The 18445-nt window shown below is 29.4% G+C and overlaps 1 protein-coding gene across 3 annotated transcripts; it reads left to right on the top strand.

The window, feature by feature from the left end:
• The first annotated feature begins 14056 nt into the window (after nucleotides 1–14056).
• Nucleotides 14057–18155, top strand: LOC107496873 (zinc finger CCCH domain-containing protein 3). Of its 3 annotated transcripts, none has more exons than XM_016118197.3 (7): nucleotides 14057–14582; nucleotides 15189–15358; nucleotides 15545–15598; nucleotides 15710–15826; nucleotides 15968–16240; nucleotides 16703–16954; nucleotides 17351–18155. In XM_016118197.3, exons 1-7 carry the CDS (start codon nucleotides 14519–14521, stop codon nucleotides 17687–17689), a joined length of 1269 nt encoding a protein of 422 aa, XP_015973683.1. In that variant the 5' UTR covers nucleotides 14057–14518; the 3' UTR covers nucleotides 17690–18155. The 3 variants fall into 3 exon arrangements, with proteins under 3 accessions (XP_015973683.1, XP_020982973.1, XP_052108178.1); XM_021127314.2 differs by having other exon boundaries at nucleotides 17444–18155; XM_052252218.1 differs by having other exon boundaries at nucleotides 16796–16954.
• The last annotated feature ends 290 nt before the right edge of the window (nucleotides 18156–18445 follow it).

An 18445-nucleotide genomic window follows, 5' to 3' on the forward strand; every position in this document is an offset into this window, starting at 1 on the left:
GATCATGGAAGTCCCTGAATGACTAAAGATATTTAAACCATCCAATGAATATTAGTAAGGGTTATACTCAGTCAAATTGCAAAATTCTTTATATAATCTAAAGCAATTTGGAAGAATGTGGTATAATCGTCTTACTGAGTATCTGGCAGAAAATGGATTTAAGAATGATGATATCTGTCCGTGTGTTTTCATAAAGAAATCTGCATTTGGATTCATTATAATTGTTGTGTACGTCGATGATTTAAATATCATTGGAACTCTTGAAGAGATTCCAACATTTATAAAAATTCTGAAAGAAGAGTTTGAGACGAAAGCTCTTGGAAAGATTAAATTTTGTCTCAGCCTGCAGATCGAGCATACAAAAAATGGGATCTTTATTCATCAAACAACATACACAGAAAATATCTTGAAGATATTTTATATGGATAAGGCACATCCAATAAGTACTCCAATGATCGTAAGATATTTGGATGTGGAAAATGATCAATTCCGTCCTAAAGAAGAAAATGAAGATATCCTTGGTCTTGAAATATCATATCTTAGTGTCATTGGAGCACTAATGTATCTTGCTAATAATACACAACCTAACATATCATTTGCGGTAAATTTATTAGTAAGGTATATTTCCTCTCCAACCAGAAGACATTGGAATGGAATCAAACAAATTTTTCGATATCTTTATGGAATGATTGATATGGGATTGTTTTATCCATATGAATCCAAGTTACAACTAGTTAGCTACGCAGATGCAGGATACTTGTCTGATCCACACAAAGGAAGATCTCAAACAGGATACCTGTTCACATATGGTGGTACAACTATATTATGGAAGTCCACGAAACAGACGGTAGCAGCAACCTCTTCTAATCATGCTAAAATACTAGCGATATATGAAGCAAGTCGCGAGTATTTTTGGCTCAAGAGTTTGATCCAATATATTCTGTCATCATGTGAACTGATTGATCATAAGATAACTGTAACTGTTCTGTTTGAAGATAATACTGCATGCATTGCTTAACTTAAGGGTGGATACATCAAAGGTGATAGAACAAAGCATATTTCTCCCAAAATTTTCTTCACTCATGATCGTCAAAATTAAGGGACAATTGATGTCTAACAGGTCCGCTCAAGTGACAATCTGGCAGATTTATTCACAAAGTCACTCCCAAAATCCTCATTTGAAAGATTGATACATGAGATTGGGATGTGCCGATTTTGAGACATTAAATGATGTCGACAAAATGGGGAGACTGTACTCTTTTTTTCCTTGATTAGATTTTTTTTTCATTGGATTTTTCTTGACAAAATTTTTAATGAACCAGTTTCTATCACAAAGGATATTGTACTCTTTTTTCTTCACTAAATTTTTTTTTCATTAGATTTTTCTTTAATAAGGTTTTAACGAGGTATATTCCTAAATAGTAATCCAAAGAAGAGTGTTGAGATAAATATGATGATGTGAATGTTCATTTAATGGGTGGTTCACTCTTTTCATGATGAGAATTTATTTTCTCAAAACAAAATAAAATTAATAAAACTAAAAAGTAATGCTCTTGTACGCCTATAAATAGGCATGAATTGATGTAAAAGGAATATATACACAAAAGCAATAAAAGTTCTCTTCTTTCTTTATACACTACTAATAGTTTCTCTTTTTCTCTCTCTTTTTGTTATTGCATATAAATATATGAATAATTTTATTGAGTTAATACTAAAATCTTTTATTTACACATCTTTATTTTATATTTAATATATCTTTCTTTATTTATTTTACAACATTAAACAATTTATTATTATTTTTAAACAATTGTTACTCACAATTTATTCTAAAATTACTTTTTAGATACACTTGATTTTGAATTTTCTGCCGTTCAAAGTCATTAATAGCAACAAAAATTAATGGTTATTCACGAATCACGATTTGTATTAAAGTCACTTTTTAGAATCATATATACGTACTAGTGTATTACATTATTTTTAGCCAATATCTCAGTATTATACCGATTGTACGCCCATATTTAAAATAAATTGCGCATTACTGCCCTCATGACCAGCCCTACGCAACAAACTTCAGCTTCAGTACGAACACAAATGGCAGACCCACCATAATAATTGCTTGGTTCATTTATCATTTATTTTTTGGAGGTACCATTTTTTTCTCTTCTTTTTTCAATTAATTTTATATAAAATTTAAATTTTTTTAAATTATATATTATATAAATATAGTTAGTCATTTTATATAAAGTATAACTATTCGTTATTTTTTATTCTAAAAAAATTCAAATTTTAACTTCTATATCATCTTAGAGGGCTATATTTATATTAATCTTTTTAACATAAAAATTTTTGATAATAATTCTTGAGATGCTAATGAGTCAAACAATGATTTTTAATGAATTTTTAAAAATCATTTATTATTCCGTTTTAAGTATCTTGGGTGCATCATACAGAATAATAGATGTAAATCATAGGATCCAAGTAGGTTGGTCAAAATGGTAGAGTGCATCTGGTTTTATATGCGATAAAAAAGTGCCTTTAAAACTTAAATGTATATAAATTCTATTGCACTGCTATAAGACCGGCTATACTTTATGGTACAGAGTGTTGGGCGGCCAAAGGGGAGCCCGAACATAAGTTGAGTGTGGCAGAGATGAAGATGTCGAGATGGATGAATGGACATACGCGATTGGATAAAAATAAAAAACGAAGATATAAGAGAGAGAATTGGAGTAGCACCCATTGTAGAAAAGATGGTTGAATCGCGTCTCATGTGGTTTAGACATGTGAGAAGAAGACCGATAGAACACCCAATCAGGAGGGTGGATGAGATGGAAGATGGACAAGGGGCGAAAGGCAGAGGAAGATCTAAGAAAACCATAATCTATGAGGTGGTCAAACAAGATCTATATGTAAACGGTCTCTTTGTAGATATGATACATGACAGAACACAATGGCGTTACTTGATTCATGTAGCCGATCCCACCTAGTGGGATAAGACTTTGTTGTTGTTGTTGTATTCATTGTTCCGTTTTAAATTTATAAATTTATAAAAATATAAATTTTTCTGGAATTTAAACTAAAACACAAAAATTAGATTTCTATTCTTATCCGTTTTATTTTTTTTATATTTTATTTGAATCCAAATTAAGGTATTTCTTTATTAATATTTATGTTTTGAAGTTAAACAATTAATTTAAATATAATAAATGTCAATACTCTGTACAAATAGTAAATCAAATCAAGCCGATTCGATTAAAATCGAATCTATTTTATTCGATTTACTAATGTTACAACATATACATGCTAAATCAAATTCAATTGATTTGATTTATTATTAAAATTATAAATCGAATATAATTTATTCGATTTAAATAAAATCATTTAATACATTTATGTAAGCTATTTTATTTTAAAATATTAGTGTAATATTAGATGCCATTTAATTTGTTTATGTTATTTATTTCAAATGATCATTGAAAATGTTTATATTTTAATGAGCAATTTAGCCTTAAAATGTAAGATGTAGAATAACAGTTAACATATTAGACATTATGATTATTTGAATAAATAATAAAACTCTACGTCCAAATAAAATACTTAACAAGTCTAACTAAGTTGTTATAGCAATTTTTCAAATCATGCGTTTCTTTTTCTTTCTCCTTCCCCGTTTCCTTCTCCTCCTCCTTTTCTTCCTTCCAAATTCGCGCACGCAGGTTTTTTTTCTTTCTTTCTTCTCCTTCGTTATCGTCATTATCAATAATAGCAATATTTTGCGAATATTTTTATTAGTTCTAATTTTCTTTGCTACAATCATTAAATAATTTTGGTTCATTTCTTAATTTATTTTGATTCATTTGTGTGTTAATTGAGATTCACCTGATGCTGCTGATAACTATTGACCAAATTTTTTATTCCTTAAATAATTAATTTCGATTTATTTCTTAATTTAATTGAGATTCATTTGGATTTAGAAATAAATTCGATGTGTTTTTGTTAATGATTAAGTCTTTTTTTAGCAAAAGAGAATGAAATTATTTATTATTATCACTTCATTCAATTGTATTAGATTTCATTCCATTCCATTCAATTTGTCTTGAAAGTCATTCCAACCATGGGGACAAATTATTCATTAACAACATACTTAGAGTGCAAATGAATCGAAAATATTATTAAAATGAAACCATTGTATAATACAAAATGAACCGAACACTATATGTGAATCTCACCCAATTATACTCTGGATTCCATAAATTTTAAGCAAGCTTGAAATAAAAATTGGGAATGAATGTTTAAAAAATTGCTGCCAAATTAAATGACTTGTCAATAATATTAGTTTTCACACAACAAGTTATACACTAATAATAACTATAACTATAAAGAAAAGTATAGATAATCAACAATATTTTTGAATAATGTGTGAAAAATATAAATTAATATCAGCAATCAAGATTTTGTCTCTAAGCTGCTTGCTTCTTATTCTTCAAGTCATGCATAGTTTTAATTACAGTATAAAATGAGAGAATATGTAAGTAACCTCACTCTATTATCATCATAATATAAAATTAACTATTGTTCTATAAACATTGTTCTTTTCTTCATTTTTATTAGATACTTATGTTATTTTTTATATAAAGTCGAATTCATAAACACCTGCGTCTAAAATGAACCGAAAATATTATTAAAGCGAAATTATTGTATAATACCAAATAAATCAAACATTTGTCCATTATATAAATTTAAATTCAGAAACACCTATATTTAGAATGAGCCAAAAATATTATCAAAGCGAAATTACTACATAATACTAAATGAACTGAACATAGTCTATTATATAAATTAAAATTCAATTCAAAATGTTGGTTTTTGTTAACAAAATGTTAGTGTTGTTGGTACTTACGATAATGAATACGTGTGTGAATTTAAAAGAAGGAAGAGGAGGAAAAGGAGAAAATAGAAAAATAAAAAGTGAAGATAAAGACGAAGAAGTTGTGTTATTAAAACACGCGTGTGATATATATTGGTATAATAAAAATAATTTTTGTTGAGTTTAAGCCAATTTAATTGAATTTAAATATAAAAATACTCGAATGTGTAGTTGGATTGTTGAATAAAATAGATGTTTATAATCAAAATACCAATTAGACATTTCTCCTGTTTTGCTACAAAATCTCGGAATAAACTTTAAACTATTAGAAAATAAAATTTCACAAGGTCGTACAAGTTATGATAGACAATTGTTGTAGCAGGTAATATAATTATTTAGGATATAAATTAAATCCTTAATCTATATATAGTTATATACTAGTAACCAAAAATAAAAACGTCATTTAAAAGACATTTCAATGACTACGTCATGGTATTAATAAAGTAACCAACTAATACTCCATTTATGTGGCTAAGAGTAGAGATCAGATATCTTTTATTTGTTAAAGAAAAAAGATATATCTTCAATGTATAATGTAAAGATATATCTTTATTTGGGTAATGTTAGGGGAAAAAAAAAACGAGAACTTATATTCATTAATTGTCGGAATAATTAATAAATATTAAATAAGATAAATTATGGCTATTTTTACTTGATTTTTTTTGTTATCAAATATTTCTAAATTTTTTAAGTAAATATTCAATTAGGTCATTTAAATGATTTGTATGCATCGATTTGGTTATTGAAAATTGAAGTATCTAACTAAATCTCCGAAATTAAAAATCATGAATGACCATTAACCTGACATACATCAGCATCACGTAGATTAATAGAGTGATGACTGAAGACTACAAAACGGACAAAAGCTTATGGAGTGGAATTTATGTTTTTAACTTTTGAGTAACTTAATTAGGGATTTTAAAATTTATTATATATTATTAATTTTATAATTAAAAGATGTTATATATTATTTTTTTGTTATATTTGAAATCAATTTTTTTAAATTAAAATATTAAAATTGAAATATAGCTATATTATTTATTATATATTACTAACTAATTTAATAATCAAAATATATTACATGACACTCTCTGAGTTAATATTCAAAATAGCTCTTGAAATTTGAAGACAGACTCAATTTGACCTTCGAAATTTCAATTGACTCAATTTGAACCCCCAAATTTGAATAAGTGACTCACGTTAGCCCTTCTGTTAATCTCCGTTAACAGCACGCTTATCTGGAACGTTAAGTGACACGTGGGCTTACCAGGTGGCCTTATTAAACGTTGTTGACATAAGAAAAAATTTTTTAGACTCAATTAGCCTCCCTTTTAATGAATATAAAACCCTAACAAATGCCAAATTTCCAAATTGCTATGGTTGTTTGGGTGTTGGAGAAGATGATGAGGAGCACCAGCAAGGTTTCGGAAGTTGCAAAAGATCTCATTTATATGGAAGTTTGGATAAGAATCCAAATCGAGCTAGATCTGAAAAGGTTCCACACTGGTGTGGTTGTGGAATGCGTTCCGTTCTTCATTGGTCTGGAACAGAAGCAAATCCAGACAGACCATTTTTTGGATGTCCAAACTATAATGTGAGTTCTTGAATTGCTTCCTTCTTGAATTTATATCTTTTTTTTGTAATACATGTATAATTTATTTTGTGGTTCTTGTTGTGATAAACTTCTGGAAATAGATGGTGTGGACTTTTTGTATGGACAAATGGCGTGGAAGAAGATATGACTGGCAGACATGAAACTGAAAATAACATTGAGTATTGGAAGATGAATGTGGGTTGGAAGATTAGAGCAATAGAAGCTGAAATTAGGATTTTAAAAGTATGGAATAGTATTTTGAGTTTTTTTTTTCTTGTTTTGTTTGTAGTTGTAACCATTGGCTATGTTTTGGGTGTGAAAAAGTGATGAATAAAATTGAATTAATGTTACTACAATTATGTTTTTTTTTTTAATACAAATCTGTTTTGTAAATTGTAAGTTTTGACTAAACCTAAAAATTCAATAAGGATAAATAGGTATGATTCTGTAAATTAAAAGTTGTGACTAAACCTGTAAAAGTAAAATGGTAAGAATAAACAAGAGACTGATTACAAATATGCAAATATCAATAATAAAGTAACTTGTAATTTATCTACCAAATCTCTAAATTGCAAAATAAGTTATAATAATAAACCTTGAATCTGATTTCATAGGTCAACGATAGTCATGACAATGACCATTGTGACACATGATAAACTAAGAGTGATGTCTAGAATGTCATCATTACAGTCACAAAACAAAAGGGTTATTTAAGAGGTTCCAAAACAAAGGCCTATACAAGACATGACAAAGGGCATAAACAACCACTGACACATATTTCAACCATAAAACAGCCACAAAATAACCTCAAAACACACAACTTTGGATTACATTTATCAATTCATCCACAAAAGAGAACATAATTTAATCTCTATTTCTTCCTTGGTGCTTTGAAGCCCGGAGTGGGGACGAATTTCATAAATTCTGTAAATTTTGACGCTGTCCCAGAACTAGCTCCTTGTATTGGTTCCACACCAGGAGTTGCTCTTCTTTTATGAGGCAGCTTATCCAGCCTTGTGAGTGGAGGTAGAGGTGAAGACACCTACATGTAATTAGAAATATTTGATAGATGATGAATAAACACATGATATTTTCATAAATGTAATTAATTAATGTGTTATATAATGGTACATGCTCTATAATTTGTGGCTGTGAAACAATGAGTTGAGTGATGTTAATAGTCTTTTTCATCAGAGTCATCATGCATTAGATCATAAGCATCATAATGTGAACCATGGTTCTTCCCTAACACTTGTAACCAGTCCACCTCCTCATCAGAATTTTCTACTACAATTCCATCATCTTCCATTAACACTTTTTCTTTCTCCTTTTTCCAGGCAGACCCCAGTGCATGCTTGAACTTCAAATCTCTCTTCCTCACTTCAGAAATTCCACCATCAATATCAGAGTCACTTGAGCTTTCAAATGGGTCAAGCCTATATAGTATGTCTTCTACAGAATCATATGAGTCACTACTACTGCTGGTTCGGTCTCCACCATCCTGACTTTCCACTATTTTACTTGCTGATTTAGTAGATGATCTAGTAATAGGTTTGGTCTTGGCAGAATTCACTGAAGTGGATTTGGGATGAGGCTTGTTTGTAGGCTTAGTGATTTGGACTTTGGATGATGAGGGTTCGTTCTTGGGTTTGGATTTGCTTGCAGATTTAGATGATGTGTGGTTGGTCTTGGCAGTATTCGATGTAGTGAGTTTGGGTTTGGATTTGGGTTTGGCCTTAGGTTTGGGTTTGGGTTTGGCGTTAGCTGGTGGATTAGGTTGGGCCTGAGTTGGTGATTTGGGTTGGGCCTGGGTTGGTGACTCGGGTTGGGCCTGGGCTGGTGGATCTTCTTGGTCCTGGACTAGTACTTCAGGTTGGGTCTGGACTGCTGGTTCTTCATTGGACTTTGTAGTTGAGACTTTATTTGAGCTTCCTGTTGGATTTGGTATGGTGACAGGTACATCCTTATCTTCTTCAGGAGCAATGGGAGTAAACTCTATTAACTCAGGTACTTCATTATCATGAGGTTAGAAAACTCCATGCTCAAAATATAAGTGAACTCTTCCTTGGTCCATTTTTGCAAGATAGCACATCTCTAACAATTTCTTGTCATGTGAAAGTGCTCTCAGTCCATTCTTTAAAGGTCTCCCAAGAATAAGCGACCAACATTCAACAATGGCAGCATAACCAAACTCCTTGTAGTAACCCCTCAGTGAAAATACATCCAATCTATCTTTATCTAGTCCAGTTAATTCATCCGTATTGTCCGTTTCGTAAACTACACTGTCATCATTCTTTGTAACAAAGCTGCCTCCGTGATAATAGACAATGGTTATCAAATCACCCATCTACAAATATAATTCAAACAATTCACACATTAACATCAACATCCAAGGCCTTTCATATCATGCATCAGATGATTCTACATTAACATGCCAATTAATATTTTTTTTAGAATAGAAAATGTAAAAATTTATATATAAAATTTATCCATGTAACAACAGCTAAACAATTTTTTGTTATCCATAATTAACAGCTCTGCGTTATCACATTGACAAACATAATCTATTTACTCGTTCATGAATTTCTCATTTTATATTTTCAGAAAAAAAGCTCAGCTATTGAAATTATCTATAGACAGAAACTGGTACATAAAGAAGTGGTAGACTTTACTAATTTAGATGTCCTTTCTTCTCTGTAACAAAGTTAATCTTAATCATTAGTCTTTTAAAAGGAAAAAAAAACCTAACAGAAGGGGATCAATAACTAAAACTATCTTCTTTCACAATGGACCCAATCAATTTGAGTATCAAATAGAGTACAAATTAATGGCCTGTAAACCCCAACCAAGAGAATATACAAAACATAACATTGAACCCAAACATAGAATACCCAAACATAGAATACTTGCGTTACTAACCTTTTTTGGAGAAACAGTGGTGCACAGCTTCTTTCTCGTGCTAGCAAAGAAGAACGTGTGCGACAAGCTTTGCCAGCGCCTACACTAGCAGCGACATTGATCTTCCACAGTATGGTGCATGTGAGAGAAAGAAGAAGAAGAAGAAGAGTTTCTCTGTTTTGAGTGGTTTGATCATTGGTGTTGTTGAATTTTAACCTCAGAATGAAAAACGCTGTTGTTTGAAGAGAGATTATGCGCTAAGGAAAAAAACGACGTCGTTTAATAAGCCCACCTGTCAAGCCCACGTGTCACTTAACGTTCCAGATAAGTGTGCCATTAACGGAGATTAACAGAAAGACTAACGTGAGTCACTTATTCAAATTTGGGGGTTCAAATTGAGTCAATTGAAATTTCGAGGGTCCAATTGAGTCTGTTTTCAAATTTCAGGGGTCATTTTAAGTATTAACTCGACACTCTCTTATTAAAATTAAGAAGAAATATTTCTCCCTAAAATTAATAAACTCCATTCCTACATTCTCTCATCTACCTCTCTTTCTTTTTCTATTTCCCTCTACCCAAAATTTTACTGTTTATTTTTTTAATTTATATTTTCACTTCTCTTCCTTCAAATATTTATTATATATAATTTGGAGAGAATAATAATAATGTTGTGATTAAAAGTTAGAATCAAGATTCAATTGTTCTTAAAAAAAAATAATTTTGAGTTAATTTTATAACTATCAATATAAATTTTTTTTATACTAATATCTAATTATATTTTTATATACGTAGAAAAAATATTATTTTTAAATATAAAATATACAAATTAGTTATTTTTATTTGTACAACAGACTTAACACGTAATCAAATATAAAAGTATACACGTTAAATTGTTTCAAATTTTAGATACCAAATATTAAAATTAATTATTAGTAAAAAATTAAACTCTTTCACATAAAAAGAATAACTAAAAATTTTATTATTTATTTTTTTTATCTAGAAAAACTCTGATCTTCTTAGTTTATAAAATTTTTGTCTTCTACAATTTTTTTATAAAAATTGTTTGATTCTATATATTTTTTTTTACAATAATTTATGATATTAAAACAAAATTAATATAATTTAAAAAAATTTATATTCTTATAATATTATTACAGATACACATACTAATTTTAAAAACTAAACCAAGCACGCGTAAAATTCAAGAATCAATTTCGATAATTCCTCGTATTTTCTTATTATGAATAATTATCATCATTAGTTATGACTTATGAGATTAAACAATAAATATTAATTACTAGTATAATATTTACTTAGTCTAAACGCTAAATAAATATTATGTAATCTAATTTACATAAAATTAAAGAAACATTGACCAACTTCTGATCTATCTCTTAAAACAAATCTAGAAAAAGATTAATTAGTCATTAATTTTTTCAACAAACAATAAATTAGTCTTGTAATGAAAATTTTCTGTTATCACCATAGCTAACAAAATAATAAAAATGGAGAATAATTTTAAAAAATTTATAAAAGATAAGTGATAATATCAAATTTTAAAATGACAGTTGCATTAATATCTTTAAATATTATTTAAAATGTCAAAAGAAAAAATAACACTAAAGTTGCATTTGTTTTTAAAAATAAGACAGGATAAAACACCGAGAATAAGACATAATTAAATGGTCAATTCTTGTTTACTTCCTCTCATTGACCAAATAAGAGATCAAAGTCATTGTTCAATTTTTACGAACTAATTTTGCTAGACATTTCTTTTAATTCATACTTTTGCTTTATTTGGTTATGGTCAATGGCAACTTGGGAATTATATATAGTCGTGGTAGTGCTATCGAATATTGGGGTTTAACCTAACCACACACAATTTATAAAAGGTCCCACTAACTGGCAACAAAATCCCCTGGTCAAAATGCCACTATATATAAAGGGTTATTAAATTTTTACAACTTATATTCCAAGTACGGGGCCATAAATTTATGGTAATGCTATGTACCAGCCTTGCATCTATATTTAGTAGCTTATTGGGGCATAATTATTTTTTTTTTCAAATTAAAGCAAATGATAATACGATTACAAAATGGTCTAAAATGTTGGTTTAGTTACTCCTAGATTGAAAACAATATTTTTTTTTCACAAGTAACCAGTATTTTTCCTTTATATGTATCATATATTTTTTTTCACTACTAGAAATTATCTTTTTAGCAATATTATTTTCTCAATGACAAATTTTTTGTTAGCAATAATATTTATGTAGTTGGAATTTTCCACAATTGTTACTATTTTTTATTAATCTCGTATTTATGGTAATAACAAGGGCTATTACTATATAATGTGACATATATATATAACAATAAAAAATATTAAAATATATTCATATTTATAATATAATAACGAGATTAAACATTATAAGTTTTTTTGTGTGTGTGTCTTAAACATTGTAAGTATAACTTAACCTCAATAATAACAAATCATGCTGTCCCTTCTTTCGGGTCATACTGAGAGATAATTAAAAGGCAAAATATTTTTGAAATCATGTAATGATTTAGGCTCAGTTTTGGTAAATATCTTAACCAATTTTTTTTTAAAAAATAGTTTAAATAATAAATATTTATATTAAAAGTAGTTTATGAATAAGTTATTTTATGTTTATTTTTTTAGTTTTAAAAATATTTATTTTAAAAAAATGTGATAAAAACTTTTTATTATAAAAGAAGTTATTTTTTTAACTTTTTTATAAACACTTAAATAGTTTATTAGAAAACTATAATTTGATTTTAAAAATTACACTAGACATTAATATTATTATTTTTTATAAATAAAAAATTAAAAAAATAAATTTTAAAATTTTCCAAACAAGTTCTTAGTACTTATATAAAAAACTTATTATTTAATTAGGGGAAACATTGTGATGAAAATAATAATTTTAGCTTGTTATTTGATTTGCATTTGATGTATTTTTTGGCTTATGTAAATGTTTATATATATATATATATATAATGAGTACCGTTAGAGATTTGGTATATAATTTGTTTTTTCAAAAATACTCTTCTTCATTTATGTCTTTATAAAAAAAAAATGTAAAGACATGATAATCTCATTCCTAATTTTTATAATGCCACTTTTTTATATTTTTTGCATTGTACTTTGTATAAATTTGTGAAAAAAAAAATGACATTATCAATATAGGAATAAATTTATCACTTCTCAAAAAAGTATCATTTTTAAAATTTAATTACAAAACTTTTAATATAAATCATTGCAGGTAAATTACGTTTAAAAAATATCAAATGCTAAGAATTATCTACTAGATTAGTCATAATTTATTTTTAAATATTTATATATTATTCTAACAAAATACTAATCACTAAAATAATTAAATATGTCAAAATAAAATAATTAATTTTTTAAATATTAAATATTCAATAATTAATTAATAATTAATTTTTTGTGCCTATATAATATGATTGATATACTATTATAAATTAATATTTTAATAGACAATCTATTAGTAACTTAAACTATAATCTATAATATCTATGGTCAGCTAGGGAGAATCTAGTTAGTGCTTTAAAATAAATAAAAATTGAATGACAATGTGGTATTAACGATTATACTATATCACTAGATATATATTAAAATTAGTCATTAAAATTAGTTATTACTATAAAATATATATTAAAAATAAATTAAATCACATATATATTTATACATAAATATATTAATAATTAATTTTAGTGATTAATTTTATTGTACAATAATATTTTTAGTGATAGTATATCATCATAATTAATATCTTACCTTTTTTTAATTCTTATCTCCTATGATCACTGCTATTTTGTTTTCCTGAAAATATGGATCTCTATTTTTGAAATAAAAGTAAAATTTAGCTAAAATATATTTAAAAAATATGTATTAAAAATATAATAATAGATTTTATTTTTATTTTTATGTATTCAACATATAAAAAATGTAAAAGCTTATAATCAAATATTCTTTTATAATATTTAAAAAAATTTTAATTTTTGATACACTGACAGTGTAAAATATTTATACGGTTGTATAATTATATCCATTTTTTATATAATTATTCATCCAAATAATATAAAAAATAATTATTTTTACTGATATGATATTACAAAATTAAATATACGTGTAAAACTATTTTACTGAAGTACATCAAAATTAAATTCTATTTTTAAAATGTATCCTCAACAAATATTAAAAATAAATAAATAAAAGCAATCAAGGGGTTTAAATGAATCTCATGGTGATCATGTCTGAGAATAAAATCAACGGTTGAAATTCTACCTACCCCTCTTGTTCCCATCTACTTCTCAGGCCAATTAATTTTCCTAAGCACTCCAAACATTGAAAATTGCAAAACAAAATAAAATAAAATAAAAGTGGAAAAGGGAAGTGATTGTAACGCACGCGCTGTGGTATAAGTAAGCAACGATAAATCACGATTCACGTAAACTTGTTGAGAAGCAGCCACGTGGAGGGTAATATTGTACATTGAATTTATTATTCGTACACGCGCGCAAGAACCTTACTTTAGAGTATTTAGCCTTTATTATTTATTTATTTATTAATTATTATTATTATTAACTTGTCGGGTTTCACATTTCAAAGATCCGAAATGTTCCAAAGATTGCGAAGGCAGAACCAGGAAACTCTAATTTGACGGGAATTTTCATCCAATGCGAATATTATTACCATAATCTCTTTCCAGATTTCACATTTGATTCTTCACAATTTCATCTCCGATTCTCTCACTTTTTGTTACACACATATATAATATTAATAATATTATATTAGTTATTATTATTATATATTATATTGTACTTTTTTTCCCCCTTAGGGAAATTGTGTTGTCACTTTGGTCAAATTTTCACTTTGTGTTGTTGTTGATGATCATCAATTTTACCATCTGCGAGTGAGTGAATTTGTGAGTGTTGTTTCCTTGATTTTTTCTTTCTCCCTTAAAGGATTAAAAGGCTGTTCTTAGATTGATTGTTGAAACGAGAAGAAGAAGAAGAAGGAACGGTAGCAGAAAGATTGTACCTTTGTTTCAAAAGCCAGATATGCCAGAAAACAGGCAGGTTCTGAGGAATGCTGCTTCTAATCAATCCGGTGACAACATTGAAGGTAGCTTCAGATTCTATTTGTTGTGATCATGATTCATGCTCTTGTTGGTCCTGATCATTGTTTTTGTGATGATGCCTGTGTGGTGTTTGTGTTTTTGTTTGTGTGAAGTTTTCCTGTTGTGGAGCTTTGGAATGTTGTATTGTTTGTGTTAGCTTAATCATCGGTTCTGGTTTTCATTTATGATGGATGATGATGATGGTACGGTGATCTTGATTTGGAGAATTTCGATGATCCATTGAATTGAATGCGTTATGATTCTTTTTTTTGAATGAGTTTCTTGGAACAATAGCTTCCTATTGCAAGAGGATATAGAGGTTCCGACAAATCCCTATATTCTGAATTCAATTTTTTGTGGCCTGAATTTGAGTGATCGTACATGGCTTTGGGAAATTGTGTTCCTTTGCTTGATCATGCAACAAAAGGATTGAATGCATGTTTGGATCTTTAAGTCTTTTATGGGGTGGAGTTGGAACCTTGTAAGGTTCTGATCTAGTTAGTTTTTACGGGAGTAATCATTGCTGGTAAAAAATTTTTTGGAATGCATGTTGAGACTTTCGTGGAATTGTGAATTAAATTGGATGATTGCTGTTTTGATCTATATTGCAGAAGCAATTCGGCGATTGAAAATCAATGACAATCGAGATAGAGATACTGCGGGTCAAACTAGCCCGTATCCGGATCGTCCTGGTGAACCTGATTGCTTATATTTTCTGAGGACTGGAATGTGTGGTTATGGGACTAACTGTCGCTACAATCACCCCGCTAATGTTTCACTGGTAATGCAATTCTTTCTTTTGTTTCCTTTTTCGCTTGTAAAAACTTTCAGGTGTAGATGAATCAGTTCTTTCTTAAAATGTAATCTGTGTACAATTTTATAATCATTAAGTTGGCCTTTGATTGATTCGTTAGTTTTAATCATATGTAAGTAAACCGTGGGTTCTCATCCTTTGTTAGAATTTCAGGGTACTCATTATGGTGAAGAGCTCCCTGAGAGAAACGGGCAACCTGATTGTGAGGTATGATTCTGTTTTTGTTTTTTTTTTTTTTTTTTTCAAAAGCCTAGTAACTTAACCTTGTTTGAAAATGTACTAGTAACTTATAACCTTATTTGAAAATATACATTGCAGTATTTTCTTAAGACAGGGACATGTAAGTATGGATCATCGTGTAAATATCATCATCCACGGGACAGACGAGGTGCTGCTCCTGTATCATTCAATGCTTTAGGCCTTCCAATGCGTCAGGTCCGTATACAAATTTTCACTTATCACGCCATCTTTTACGGACAGATTGACATTATTGTGTGATTTGTGTCCGAATAACATAATCGTATATGGAAAGCTATTTCATTCATTGCTTCAACGGTTTTAATTCTTTGCTTTTAGGAAGAAAAATCATGTCCCTATTACATGAGAACTGGGTCTTGTAAGTTTGGAGTAGCTTGCAAGTTTCATCATCCGCCGCATGCTACTTTTGGAGCTTCTGGAGTGGCTGCATCTCCTACCTCAATGATCCCCGCATCTGGATATGTTGGTGGATATCCGTATTCCTTACCGAGAATGCCATATTTATCTGGACAGGGCCTTCAGTCTTATGTGCCTCCTTTCTTTTCTTCTCCACAAGGAATTATACCCGGACAGGGTTGGAACAGCTACATGGTTAGTTCAACCTATTTAATATCCTGCTTATATGAATTTATTGCATTTTTTGATCTTTTGTTACGTACCAAACAGGGGTTATTGTGTCACTAACAATGATTGCAAGGACACTTGCAAACACACTGAATTTTGTTGTCTATACATGTAAATGCGTGAATCTTAGAAAATATTGATTATCATAATTTAATGCCATATTTCATAACAAGGCAATGAATTTCAAACAAAGTGATAGTGCATGATGATCCTCATAACAATGTAATGAACTTCAAACAAAGTGATTTGTGCATGATGATCCTGTTATTCTTAAACCACATATTCATTCTATTTACAAATTTTAACGCACATTTGAAATTCATACACCGATTGATACCTCGAGTAGAATTTGATTTACTACTTACTGGTGCAAATTCCATTGAGATTTAACTATTTTTGGGTTTTGACTGATTTTGTTTCTCAAATCAGGGAAGTATGAACCCTGCAATGTCTACTGGTTTTCTTGGATCTAATCTTGTTTACGACTCTGTGAATCCGGGTGAGTCACTTTCTGGTGGGCAGGTAGTAAGTCTTAATCTCCCAGATAGGCCTGATCAGCCAGAATGCAGATACTATATGAACACAGGGACTTGCAAGTATGGATCTGATTGTAAGTTCCACCACCCGAAAGAAAGAATCGCCCAGTCATTCATAAATCCACTCGGCCTTCCTGTGCGACCTGTAAGTTCACCTATCCTACTTGATCGTTGGGGTACTTCAAAATAATCGTATTCCATATACTAACAATCTAAACTATTTTACATTGTCAACCAATAACATTTGAAAAATTTGTAAACAGTTATCATGGTGAATAGTTAGGCACCATGATATGGCAATTCATCTTAGAGTTTTCACTGCAGGCAGTGCATAAGAATTACTCTCTTATTCATTTTAGATTAGCTTTTTACTTTTGTTGACGTGCCAATACATGATTAAATGTCTATGTAAAACTTTTTACTACTGACAATGTATGGAAATTAAGTCCAAAGATATTTTTGCATCCCATATTGTCATATTAGCTATAACAAGACCTCTAATTATATTTTGATTCCTGATTCCTGACTTGGTTGTTTTTAGGGGCAAGCTATATGTTCTTATTATAGAATTTATGGAATATGCAAGTATGGCCCAACATGCAAATTTGATCATCCAGTTTTGGCAATCTCACAGAACTATCGCTTGGCCACACCTACTGCTTTATCTGCACTGGACACCCCTCTCGACGGCAATCGAAGAGGGACTTTCCAACCACCCGAGACATCACCATCTAAATTATCGAGTGATGAGCATCAGCATTCGGATAATAATATCAATAATTCACAGGCCGCTGAAGATTCATCCAAACAAGCTGATCATACTACCTCAAATTCCTTTGAAGTGGCCTCGGAATCCTCCTTACATGACCAAGATGCTTGATCTTTTTTCTCTTTTTGAGGGACAAAATTTTCCTTGTTTTAAGGAGAAATATATTATCATACACACACACCTTCTGTTCCCCCTTTCTCTCTTTTTTTCACCTGCAATTTCTGTGGAGTGGGATAGTTTGTTCAGAGGTTGTTGTGACACTCACTAGCTTGTGGGGGATGAAGGGGCATTTTTTGTGGTGAATAAGATGCAGGTTGAAAGTTTGTGACCTTTTTTTCCGTTTATTTTCAATTTTATCTTTATTTTTTTTGTTTCTCTGTGTCAGTTTGGTAGACACTTAAAAAATGGGACTGAAATTTAGAGATTTGTGAATCACTAGTCACTGAATTGTTTACCCCATTTTATAAGGGCATACCAAACTATGGTCTTTTTCTTATTTATTTATTTAGAGATCAGAATACTTCCATTTGGGGATAATATCAATTTGAAGTTCATCGGAACTAACCAGATTCTCAAATGTCGAGTTCTTATGTTTGAGAAGTTATGCCAGATTAAAGTATTTTTAGGACCATACATTTCTCTTCTCTAAAATGCACTTAAGATAACAATATGAACCATAAAATCTACTGAACGTGTAATCTTAAAATTGAAGGGATTTTATTTGTTTGATTTTGAAATTAAGTATTAGTTTGAGAGAGAATTCATACAAGGCAAATAAATTCTGTTTAATCGTAAAATATGTTTTTACTATATTAAAGGTTGAATATTGTTGTCACCAAAAAAAAAAGGTTGAATATTGTTGACCTA

Source organism: Arachis duranensis, chromosome 7, assembly GCF_000817695.3.
Source record: "Arachis duranensis cultivar V14167 chromosome 7, aradu.V14167.gnm2.J7QH, whole genome shotgun sequence".
NCBI classification, from domain to species: domain Eukaryota; kingdom Viridiplantae; phylum Streptophyta; class Magnoliopsida; order Fabales; family Fabaceae; genus Arachis; species Arachis duranensis.

Bases quoted from the DNA above. Each gene is read 5' to 3' on its own strand.
- LOC107496873 (XM_016118197.3), top strand. From the start codon at position 14,519: ATGCCAGAAAACAGGCAGGTTCTGAGGAATGCTGCTTCTAATCAATCC. The intron at 16,241-16,702 runs GTTAGTTCAACC...TTCTCAAATCAG, and splicing joins AGGGTTGGAACAGCTACATG to GGAAGTATGAACCCTGCAAT. The intron at 16,955-17,350 runs GTAAGTTCACCT...GGTTGTTTTTAG, and splicing joins TCGGCCTTCCTGTGCGACCT to GGGCAAGCTATATGTTCTTA.